At 37.5% G+C, this 13019-nt stretch overlaps 1 protein-coding gene across 1 annotated transcript; it reads left to right on the forward strand.

The window, feature by feature from the left end:
* Positions 1–9239: 9239 nt before the first annotated feature.
* LOC126583856 (xyloglucan endotransglucosylase protein 7-like) lies at positions 9240–10741 on the forward strand. The gene is made up of 3 exons (XM_050248390.1): positions 9240–9603; positions 9806–9999; positions 10125–10741. The coding sequence occupies exons 1-3, from the start codon at positions 9322–9324 to the stop codon at positions 10531–10533; spliced, it is 885 nt and encodes a 294-aa protein (XP_050104347.1). The 5' UTR covers positions 9240–9321; the 3' UTR covers positions 10534–10741.
* The last annotated feature ends 2278 nt before the right edge of the window (positions 10742–13019 follow it).

The following is a 13019-nucleotide window of genomic DNA, read 5'->3' on the forward strand; positions in this document are numbered from 1 at the left end:
TTTGAAGCCTCACCACTTGGCGGAACTCCAGGAAGAAGAGGAGCCAGAGGTTGATCATGTGGAGCTTCATTACGCGGTACAGCCCTAGAAAACGAAGGCAAATGCTGTTGGAACAAACCCACAAACCTCTGATGATTAAGTAAAATCTGACCATCAGATTCCTGCATCTGGTCAATCTTTCTCTTCATGTTTGAAGCATAGTTATGTGCGAGCCTGTGCAACTGTTTATTCTTATGCTTGAGCCCTCTAATCTCTTGTTTGAGACTCATCACTTCAGCCGCCAATGACTCAACTTGATGGGTTCGAGCAAATAGGCATTGGGCCATATTAGACACAGAACCTGCACACTGCACACTGAGAGCCAAAGAATCCTTAACAGCCAACTCATCAGACCGTTTGGAAAGTAGTCTGTTATCTTTAGGAGTGACAAGGTTCCGGGCCACCACCGCAGCGGTCATATCATTCTTCATCACCGAATCCCCAATGGTAAGAGGACCAGTAGGGGATATGAAGGATGGGCACCATATGTTGTCTGGAGAAGGCGGGACTGCCTTTTCACCAAGGTTCAAGTCAAGACGACGGTCGGAGGGGCCAGACATTTTTCAAAAGTGTTGAAAGAAAGAAGAGACCGGACAAATCAAGATCTTAGAAGTGCAAGAATGGAGTTTCTACAAGCGAAAATTCAAGTGTGCTTTGAAACGAACTGCATGCCTCTATAAAAAATCAGCACTCGACGGGATTTCAGAGATTGAAGAGGCGAGCTCAGAATTCGAAGAGGCCAATTCAAAAATCGAAGAGGCAAGCTTAGAAATCGGAGAAGCATCTTGCTTTTCCAGACGCGTCGGCACCCGTCACACGCAAACTCAGCTTTGCGGAAATCACGGGCAATTAGTCGAAGAGCCAATCCCAGATATCGAAGAGGTGCCAGTCTTTTTCAGCCGTGTCAACACCTGTCACATGCACACTCAGCTTGGCGGAAATTACGGATAATTTGTCAAAGATTTCTGATAAAGAAGAAAGCACATGAAGCCATACTGATCAATCACTCAATGGTTGCCGACACGAGTGAAAGAATAGTACCTCTACAGGGATTAAAGGATTTCCTATAACTGTCCACCTTCACCTTCCATAGCAAGGTAGACATACAGAGCCTTTCTTCATCTCCAAAAATGCTTTCCCAACGAAACCTCTCGAGTCATTCAGTGTTCCTTATTCCTTGGGGTACCTCTGCAAGCCAATGACTCCAAAGCAAAAGTATCTCATATCACCAGGGAAGAAAGCAAGAGTATCTCATATCATGCGTTCTCCCTATCCTTTCCTTTGTCCATGTTCTTACCTACAAAGACAAGGATAAAGAAAACAATATGCCGGAACCTCCACTCAAACTCGGGTAAGGAACCGACTGCTTGGAACCCTTCCCTGATTGCCTACCTAGCACTGCTTTCGAGTACTCGTCTCCCACTGCTGGTGTACTTCCAAAGAAGCTGCCACATCTGCCTGAAGAAACAAGCAGAGAAGAATGCAGCCGGCGCAGTCAACTCAGCAGAAGGAGTCTGAACTGAGGAACTCGAGCAAATGCCACATTCTGCCAAAAGAATAGATAAGGCAAGGGAAATAATACATTGAAGCATGTGGAGACAAGCACAACAAAGCACGTGCCGATTCATCCGCTACTTCTTCAAAATAAAAAAGTATCTCATATCATCAGGGTTGCAATCACTCTGGGTGGAAGACTCGTTTTGACCCTCAAATACTTGGGTCGACTCGCTAGGCGTTGTGGGCTGCACGTGCCGATTCACCACCCTTGAATCAAATCTTTAAAGATCAAGTCACCAACTGGAAGAAAAGCCCATCAATTTTGAAGATCATACCGTTGACCAAACTGCTCAAGTGTGAATTAGAAAGATTGAACAAAGCAACAAGTCGTCACCTTCACCTCGTGCCTGCTTGCCATGTGTTCGAGTCAACCTTCAAGAATCAAGCCTCAACGGCCCTTGAAGAAGCTTCCAGCCAAATTCAAGATCAAGCCTCGATGGCCCTTGAAGAAATCACAAGTACGATTCAAGATCAAGTGTCCATCACCCTTGAATCAAATCCAACTCCACATAAAGAGTAAGTTCAAACAATTGGAGGAATCCAGAAAATCCTCCAACCCAGTTCAAAATCAAAGCTGTGGAAAGTCAACAAGCGCAATAAAATACGTGCCGATTCATCCACTACCAAAGCCAAATATCATCTACCACATGAAGCTCATTGTGGTCCAATTTCAACCTTCCAGATCAAGCCTCGATGGCCCTTGAAGAAATTTCAAACAAAGTTCAAGATCAAGCCTTAACGGCCCTTGAAGAAATCTCAAGCCCAATTCAAGATCAAGCCTTAACGGCCCTTGAAGAAATCTTCAGCCCAATTCAAGATCAAGCCTCGATGGCCCTTGGATCGACATCTACAATAAGGGACTTCAAAACGCATCTCCTACACGTGACAAGCACATGTATACGACGCGCCTTGAAGTGGGGGCATTTGTAGACATCGAAATTTCGGTAAATAAATGTTGACCGATAAATCAAAGTTTCAACGCTCATGTATTACATAAATTTTACACGTAGCGTGTGTCTAAACAAAAAATCGAAATAAGTTGGAAAAGTCATCAAACAGGACACGTGTCAACACCTGGCAGAAACAACTTATTTCATCTGGAATATTATATTCAAAATTAGGCCTTGGAAATTTCTATAAATAGAAGGCTAATTCATTCATTCAAAGGAACCAAAATCATTATGCAAAATTCTTGAAGCTTTGAAGCTCTGAAACTCCGAAGCTCTCAAGCATCCAGGTTCCCGAAGAATCAAGAAAGCTCTCTTCGTTCTTCGTTCATCGTTCATCCTAAGATCAAGCCCCAACGGCCCTTTGGATCAATAATCATCCACCAATTCAAGATCAATCCCCGACGGCCCTTGAAGAAAGTGTTCTTCGTTATTCGTTCATCGTTCTTCCAAGATCAAGCCCCAACGGCCCTTTGGATCAACAATCATCCACCAATTCAAGATCAAGCCTCGACGGCCCTTGAAGAAAGTGTTCTTCGTTCTTCGTTCATCGTTCTTCCAAAATCAAGCCCCAACGGCCCTTTGGATCAACAATCATCCACCAATTCAAGATCAAGCCCCGACAGCTCTTGAAGAAAGTGTTCTTCGTTCTTCGTTCATCGTTTCTTTCAAGATCAAGCCCCAACGGCCCTTTGGATCAACAATCATCCACCAATTCAAGATCAAGCCCCGACGACTTTTGAAGAAAGCACCATCGTTCATCATCCGTTCATCTTAAGATCAAGCCCCAACGGCCCTTTAGATCAACAACGTCGACAAATCCACACATCCAACTGTTCTTCAAGATTAAGCCCAAAAGCCCTTGAAGATCCGTTCATCACTGTTCTTCAAGATCAAGCTCAAAAGCCCTTGAAGATCCGTTCATCACCGTTATTCAAGATCAAGCCTTAACGGCCCTTGAAGAAACATTCATCCTCAAGATCAAGCCCCAACAGCTCCTTGAAGATCCGCTCAAATCCACCTTCAAAGATCAAGCCCACGGCCCCTTGAAGAAACTTCCAACAGTTCATCCAAGATCAAGCCTCAACGGCCCTTGGATCAACGAAACATCCACAAATCAACACCTTACGGAGATCGAATCAGAGGATCAAAATAGAGAGAGATTATAACCCAAAAACCATCAAATACAAAATATTTGTTTGTGCATGTTGTTCTTGTCTCTTTCGTTTCAGGAATTTTCCGTGTTCACAGTTGTATGTAGATTTCCTTATGGAATTGATTTTAAAATCAATTGGTAATTATCATCTAAATTGGAGGAGATTCTAAATTTAAAATATATTCCATTAATTGTTTTATTGTGAGATTAAAAGTATTTTCATAATTATTGATATTGCCCATATAAAGAGAAATTATTTTAATACGTTTTCTTAAAAGGGAAATTAGTAGTCTCCTTGAATTTGGGTTGTGCATCACAATACAACTATTATGGGAATTTAAGCTAGATTAATATTGCAATTAATTTACCCGTTTTGTATTTGATTTGAATTAACTCATTTCATTTACTAATAAAATCTATTATAAAGAATCTTTTAGAATTAAGGAGTTACGTATTTTGGATTTCATGTTTCCATATTTTAAATTTGGATATGTATCATGCACTCACAAGGCTTGTGATTTCTTTTGGATTTTATGACTAATGGTTGAGATTGATTAATAATGTTGAGATATTGTTCCTTATATAAGCCTAATTTTGATACATATAGATTGGTTTATTTTGTCCAAACCAACTATTTTGTGAGTCAACAAATTTGTTTGAGAAATTTTAATGTTTTGGGCATATTAAAGGTTATTTATCTAATGAAATGAACCTTTAATTTATTTAAGAAATTTTAGTGTTTTGAGCATATTAAAGATTGTAAATTGGTTTTATTTAAATTATGAATAAATCTGAAATTTTGGTAGAGCTTGGGAAATACTGATGGAGTTTTGCATACCTTGCAACATGTCCTATTTGATTACGATTTTGATAGATTTTCCTAACTCCAAACTTTGTGAAAATTTGTCATGTTATATTATATAATGGATTGTATACACAGAAAAATTTTCATCCTTTTTGTACAAGAAATGCATTTATGGTAAATTGTTTTTAAGTGTGATACTATGTTACTGGAATTTTGCAGCATAATATGTTTGTGATATTATTTTGATATACCTACGCAATTCCTAAATTCATGAAATTTTAGTATGATATGCATTGAGATGTTTTTTTTTTAAATATGAAAATTTTCACGAGCATTGGTTTGAAAATGAATTATTGGTGAATTTTTTAATCTCGAGGCTGTACTGCAGAATTTACCGGGTTTCTGCAGCACATTCCATTCGTTTTTATTTTTAGCCCACTTGTAAAATCGAACAAATTATGGAATTTTAGGGGACAGTCAATTTATATGTCTACTTATTTTCTGAAAATTTTCATGCACATTGGAGGAAGATTGAAGTTTTGGTGAATTATTTAGTCTCGGGTATGTTTTGCAGAATTTCTGTTGTTTCAGCAGCACAACTTATTTCGAATTTGTTTTTAGTACACTTTTAAAATCTCAAAAATGATGAAATTTTGGGAAATAATAGATTTTTATGTTTAATTTATGTCTGAAAATTTTGATGCATATCGGATGAACAACGAATATTTGGTTAATTTGTAATCTCAGGTATGTACTAAACATTTTCTGCTGTTTCTGCAGACTCTCTTTTCGAATTCATTTTTGGCTCGCTTATAAGATTTTAAAAATCATAAAACTTTGCAAAATAGTAGTCATATATGTCTTTTTCATACTTGAAAATTTTCATGACAATCTAAAGAGAATTGAGTTTTTAGTGAATTTGCAAACTAAAGTAGTACTGCTGAATTTTGGTACTTCAAAACTAGTTTTGTTATGTGATATTGTTTCACTGAGGTGTGCACATCTATTGGTACCGATTATTATACAAGGTTATGGTTCCAATATGTCCTTATTATATGCAAATTCTCAATACTAATGAATTTTATATAGACAACACTGATTAAATTTTGATTTAAAGATGTATTGGTTTGTTTTGCTTAAACCAATGTTTTGTTTGGTCATCAATTCTGATTATGATGATTGTCTTTTGAGAGAAAATTGGAAAGTGACATCAGTTTACTAATTGATCATTTTGGTCCCTATCGAATAACTGAATAACCATGTTTCCTCTTTCGAGAACTCTATTGTTTAATGTCAATAACGACATACTTTTGTGTCTGATTGAATCTTTTGAGAATCATTGAATATCTAACAAAACGGTTATTTAATACTGTTCTAAAGGATTATTTTGAAAAATCAGAATTCTAATTTATATGGTGAATACTTTTGTCCCAATGGGAATTTCAGAAAATCACTCACCAATTATAAATTAGTATTATAGCAAATCATAAAGTACTTTTAACATATTTTCATCTGGCCAAAGATGTTGAAGCTATATGTATTTTGTGTATTTTATGTTTTGGCTAGCTATGTAGGTACTTTCTTTGCATGATTAGTTTCTGCCCAAAGGTGTAACAATCATGCAATTGGCAATTCGTTTGATCCTCCACAACTCGACTACTTCCATGATGAATCTTGCAGAATCGAGAATGAGTAGGTAAATTTGCCAAATCTTTTGCCTTAATTTTCTTTGAGTTCTAAATTGGATTAAAATTATTGTTGAAAAATTGATGTTATTGAGATATCTAAGTGTTTATTTTAATTGACTTTGTTTTAGAATTAAAACATAAATTTTGAATTTGGATTCTCTTATTAGGTTTCAGTTTAATGTATGACCTAATCTTTAACGCATATGTGAGTCTTCTCTCATAGACTAAAATAAAATTTGTAGTCAATGCATAAGTTTTTATTTTTTTATTTTTTTTATTTATGGAACTTTTTAATTCTAACCTACTTAAATATATATATATATATATATATATATATATATGTATGTATGTATGTATTTGATCTTTATTGATTCAACTAGCCTATATTTTGTTATATGAAAACCACTTTCTCTAGTGTTTAATCTTACAATTTTGAGTGATTGTCCAAGTGGGAGAAATAATGTATTATGGGCTTCACACTCATCATTTTTTGCATGCTTTTAATGGTCATAGTTTTGGTAGATAAAACGTACATTATCATACTTGTTTATATTTTATTTGTTATATATGCAATTAATCTTGTAGGAAATTCAAGAAGGGTTAATGAGTATATTCTGCTCAAAAGTGTTTTGCTTATTAATTCTTGTATGTTGTTCAAGAAATTGGACTTGTGATTTATATGTTATTGATGGATAATTAATCTGCTCAAAAGTGTTTTCTTATTCAGTACAACTATAAATCAATGTATAGAGAAGCATGGAATTGACAAGATGGTATATACTTCATCTGCTCAAAAGTGTTGAAGCTATAAACGTTTACCCTTGTATTTTATGTTTTAGCTATGCAAACCTAATATAATTAGTTTCTGTCCAAAGATGATTATAGAATTATATGCTTTTGGTGCATTATAAAACATTTAGTTAAAGTTTTCTATTTCTGTCAGATGTTAGATGAACAAAACTGACCAAATGATTTTGTATAGTTTTTCAGTCACAAGAGTCACCTCCCTACAGATATCTAGAATAAAAATGTTGAACTCACAAATTTTATGTTTTAGATCTCATGACTAATGTTTTGCTAATGGGAGTATTTGAAAGGTATATGTTTCATTTTGTAGACATTGACAAAGTTTTTTGTTTTTTACTCTCTTAATCAGTGGGAGTAATAATAATTTATATAATTTTGTCTCTTTTAATCAGTGGGAGTAAGTGATGACCTTTTGTGTTAAAAATTTGAAGTGTTAGTGGCTGATACTTTAAGAGTAATTTTGTTTAAATTTTGTTCATAAGTTTTAATAAGAGGTCCTGATTTTGTAAGCAGTATGTCGTATTTTACTTGTTCTCTTATTATATTCTAAATTGACAGAAAAGTTGGATTTAGTTACCAACCTTGTTGAGTTCTTTTGTGAACTACTTTTGTACTGAAATATATTTCCATATTTTCAGTTCGACTATTGTGAGCTAATGTTTTGACTATTAGCTCTTGATATCATGACTTTGTTAGTAACATAGTAACATAGTGCTTTGAGTTAAGTGTGAATGTAATCATGGAGTGCAAGGAACTGTCCAATGTGTGCCTTGTTTTCCTTGGTTCTGCATTTAGTCTTAAAGTGACAAGTTGCTTGAAAGGTATGATTGCATACTTTAGTGGACTCAAGTGATCACCATATATATTTATCTCGTTGAGGTATTCTCATTGACATTCAAGTGGGAGAATGTAAAACCATTTTGTGAATGGCAATGAATTATGCCGAGAATAATTGAGGGAATAGTTGACTTGGCAATCAAGTTAATGAAATCTCTAGGACTCTCGGTGCCTTAAGAAAATAAACATATTGGAGTCCTAATTACATGCAATCAATTAAGGGCCTTTATTAAGTAAATACAAGGAATAAGAGTTATGATGGGACTATAATTGATGAGATATGATTTGGGTTGATATCCTTTCCGATAATAGGGAGGAATTGATTGAAACCCTAGCTATATAACCTAGGAGCCGTCCCTGCTTCCATACCAATAGAAACTCACGAAAACTATAAGCCTATTTCGATAGTAGAGTTCATTGAGAGGTATTGGAAGTAGAAGACTACTTCTACTTTGTTCGCAAGGATCAATGGCTTCACCTTCATAACCATGTCTTCCGAATTCTACAGATAAATTCAATATAATTAGTCGATCTCTATTTCATATTGATTTGATTTATTCGTGATCCTAATGTCTTGTTGTTGTGATTTCAGAATATGTCTTACAACTAGTCCTTCCGAGTTGATCTCAAACTATGTTCTCCATTCATATGCCATGAATGGGACATGTAGATCATTGCCCTAAGTTCTTTATACTTCCTTTATCATTTTTTATTTAAACTTATTCTTTTATATATATATATATATATATATATATATATATATTCTAGACTACTATTAGCAATATAGCAAATATTTATCTTATTCACTTATACTTGTACGGGACAATCATATGAAAAGCAAAAAAAAAAAAAAAAATGAAAATAATTATCAAAAGTAGCTTTCTATCTTTTGTTTTCAATTTTAAAAAAACTGAAAACAGAAACTGCAAATTGAAAAAGAAAAAAAAAAATTATCAAACGACCTTAATTAACAAGTAAAAAGTATGCATGTTAAGCGCCACAACCAAAATGTACGTGTTGTAGCTCCAAAATCACGACATTGCAAAAACTAATTAAAAATGATTCACAAGCCGATCAACTCTTCCTTCACATGTCATAACCAGCATCTGGCTTCTTGTGCTGCTTTGCTTCTCTTTTAAGCCACTATTCTCAAATTGCAAATCTGTTCCCAGCCAGCCAGCGATCTAGTTTGTATTATATTGTACAATATAATACAGTATTGCATCAACTTTGGCAGTGCAAGTAAGTCAAAACCCCAGGCACACCTCCCCCAGTTCTGCAAAGGGAGCTTAAGATTAGGGTTTTAATTTTTTAAATACTGCCAGCTCTATTCAACGCGGCATACTAGTTATATAAAGGGCTTCACAACTCAAATTATAGCATCAAAACCCAAACAGCCTTACCACTCCTCATCATATTTCCCTTCAAAGCAGCTGCTTAAACTTCTCTTGCTACCTCTCTCGGTCTTTTGTTCTACTACTAGAAATGTTTTATTCGTCTAAGGTTTCGATGATACTTTTTCTTTCTTTGTTCATAAATTCTTTGATGGCCATGGCTGCCCAAGCTGGAAATTTCTATCAAGACTTTGACGTTACATTTGGCGATGGACGCGCTAAGATACTTGACGGAGGAAAGCTTCTCACACTCAACCTTGATCAGGTTTCTGGGTCTGGTTTCAAATCTAAGAATGAGTACTTATTTGGAAGAATTGATATGCAAATCAAGTTGGTGCCAGGGAACTCAGCTGGAACTGTCACTACCTACTATGTAAGTACTCTCAATCCTTACTAGTTACTATGAAAATTTTAGAGAGACGGACTAATTGGCCACTGCTAACCAATGCAGATATTGGCCCTAACTTAAACTCTTCCATTATTGATGTAGTCTCAATTTTGTTGTTCCATTTTTGTTATATATGCAATTGCATTGCTAATTTTTGAAACAAAAATGTATATATATATATATGCAGTTATCTTCTGAAGGTTTGACTCATGACGAGATTGACTTTGAGTTTTTGGGTAATTCAACTGGTGAACCGTACACTCTCCATACAAATGTGTTCAGCCAAGGAAAAGGGGGCAGAGAACAACAGTTCCATCTTTGGTTTGATCCCACAAAGACCTTCCACACCCACTCAATTGTTTGGAACAGACAAAACATTATGTAAGGGCATACACCCACAACTAACCAGTTTTTTTAGGTCAGATGTCACACGTGAGCGGACGTGTTGACAGTATCACAAATTATATAATCCACTTTCTAATGCATGCATATGAAATGTTATGCAGATTCTTGGTGGACAGCATTCCAATCAGAGTGTTCAATAATTTGGAATCAGCTGGAGTCCCATTCCCTAAAACCCAGCCCATGAGGGTTTACTCAAGTCTTTGGAATGCCGATGAATGGGCAACAAGAGGTGGCCTTGTCAAGACTAATTGGACTCTAGCTCCTTTCACTGCCACTTACAGAAATTTTAAGGCCGATGCTTGTATTGCTGGATCATCATCCTCATGTGCCTCAACCATACCTACTAATCCATTGACAGAGAAGAGTGCATGGGAAACTCAAGGGATTGATGCCGCAGGTCGAAAAAGACTTCGTTGGGTGCAACAAAAGTTCATGATCTACAACTACTGCTCTGATTTTAAACGCTTCCCTGAAGGCCTTCCAGCTGAATGCAAGCAATCCAGGTTATAATTTGAAAGCGAGACCAGAAATCCAGATGATCATATATCCTCTCTTCTCATGTGCAGCATTCATTTTCTTGTATCACCAATTCCTTTATTATATATATGTATTCTTTTATTCCTTTTTTTATTCCCCCATGGTCTGTGTATTCTTGAACTGAATTGGGTTTTAGAATCGAAGCCTTATGATTATCAAATGATTAGTCAATTTTGTTCAACATTATCAGCACTCCAAATGTTTGAAAACAGCATCAATGTGGAAAACTTGTGCTTGTTTAGCTTTCTGATTCACAGCTAATTTTGATACGACTTTGTTTGGGCCCAAAATATCAGTTTGGGCCGAGTATAGAATCATTCTCGGCCCGGAAGGCCTTACGACAAGGTTACCATGGATCGTTTAGTTCGTGGGCTTCCGAACCTAGGTCGGTAAAGTCATGCTGCAAGACGGGTCGAATCCTGGCGCAATAAGGAGTCTCGGCGAGATTAATAACCTGGAAGTGAATCCGGCTCGATGAAAGGTTAGGTTCAAAATCTTGATGGGAGTAGGAGTACTCGAGATGGCGTTTGATTAGAAGAAGAAGTCCTAATCTGAGTAGGGTTTTAACTCGACCTAGAAGGTATCTGGTGCTATAAATAGAGGAGGCTGTGCATCGTTTAGAGCCCTTCCAATCTAACACACAACTGCCCTGCGCAAACTCTTTCAACAACTTGAGATTTTTTTATTTTCTCTTTCCGCTGACACATCTTCCGTTGGCATCAACAGCACTGTGAAAGCAACCGGTGATATCTTCTGTCGGCATAGATAGCTCTGTCGCCGTAGAATCAGCCGATCTCATAGCATCTTCCGTTGGCATCAACAACACTGCAGCGAGGACGGTTGGTTACCTATCCAAGTCTCAGTCGAGAAGGGTTTCCGAATCCTTATTGATTTAGGTCATCTCATTAGCCTTCTCGGCGAAGTGAGGTGTTACAGCTTACTGAGCTCGGCGCATTGCACGCCGAGTTATTTTATGATTAGATACTCTTAAGTGGGATTTAGAGTTCGGCATTCAGACGGCCGAACCACGTTCACTATTAAGACTCATATCCGCTTTGAGTATTTGTGCCCTTACACTTTGGTGTCGATTCAGCGTGAGTTTACTCTGACGAATACCATCACTGTGGCCAAATCCGATGACGACGATTCGTGAACTTCGTAAGAATAGTAGCCTTGTCTTCAGGTTCTAGAACCCAAGAGGCCGAGACGTGTTCCTTCCTCGGCCGCAATCGCAAGACGTAAAAGTCAGCCGCGCACCCAATGCAACATCAATAAATTTACTCCTCGGCCGAGCTCGGCCGACGAGTTGGCACGCCCCGCATTCACCGAAGGACGTAGTTAGCTTATAGATTACTCGGCCTGCGCGCCACGTAGGCTTGGTAGTTTTTAGGGTCAACATTTTGGCATGCCTAGTGGGACCTAATGCTAAACTATGAAGTTCATGCCAATTGAAACGCGATCAGTAAAAAGAAAACAGCTATGGGAAAATCAACAGCCGATTTGCCAATTCAGAACATAGGACAAACTGTGCCACAGGCGCATAATCCCCTTAACGCCGTGACACCTAAGTCCACAAGCGCGACTTGTCGAGAAAGGGAAGTTAATCTTGGTGGTCAGCTTCGCAGTCTAGAAATCCCTAACAGAAACACGTGCGTTCTCAATGAAGGGATAATAGAGGATTGTGACGAGGATGGTGGTGAAGGATCTGATCCACCAACAAGATCGTTTCTTCGAAAACGACTTGACGAGCAGTCTCGGACGGTTGAACAGACGTTTAGTCGAGGAATCGATAAACTTCATGATGTGATATGCAATACCAGTGAGGCACAAACCAGATTGCTCGAAATACTGGTTAGTAAGGTCAGCGACGGCAGGTCTTTCGATCTTGCCCAACACTTGCCACCAAGAAATAATCTGTTACCAATTGTACAGGCCGAGTCAATCCCTACTCGGCTCAAACCAATTAACTTAGAAAAAGGAGGAGGATTGAATAATAGGTCAGACGAATCCGACCATAGAGTAGAAGCAACACTCGTTGATATGACCGAGGTCTAACGGATGATCGATTCGGCCATGAAAAAAGGGTTGAAATTCCTTAAGTTCATCCATCCATACTCGGCTTATATGGAAAAATTCGAATATCCTAAAGATTTCAAAATTCTAGATTTTAGCCTGTTCGCTGGAGAATCATCCTCATCCTCATTAGAACATGTGGTTCGTTTCACCGCACAATGCGGAGATGTCAATAGTGACTTTCACAAGCTGCGACTTTTCAACTTTTCGTTGATCGGTTCAGCATTTGCTTGGTATATCAACCTCCCACCGAATTCCATCCAGATCTGTGAGGAGTTGGTCGAGAAATTTCACGAGCAGTTTTATCGGCCAAAGATGGAAATGTCAGTGTCCTCATTAGCAATGATGGCTCAAACATCTGATGAGTCACCAATGGATTATCTTAC

The sequence above is a fragment of the Malus sylvestris genome, chromosome 9 (genome assembly GCF_916048215.2).
Source record: "Malus sylvestris chromosome 9, drMalSylv7.2, whole genome shotgun sequence".
Classification (NCBI taxonomy): Eukaryota; Viridiplantae; Streptophyta; class Magnoliopsida; order Rosales; family Rosaceae; genus Malus; species Malus sylvestris.

Excerpts from the sequence above, each read along its gene's own strand:
- LOC126583856 (XM_050248390.1), top strand. The coding sequence starts at position 9,322 with ATGTTTTATTCGTCTAAGGTTTCGATGATACTTTTTCTTTCTTTGTTC. Across the intron at positions 9,604-9,805 it reads GAACTGTCACTACCTACTAT|TTATCTTCTGAAGGTTTGAC; the intron begins GTAAGTACTCTC and ends ATATATATGCAG. Across the intron at positions 10,000-10,124 it reads TGGAACAGACAAAACATTAT|ATTCTTGGTGGACAGCATTC; the intron begins GTAAGGGCATAC and ends AATGTTATGCAG.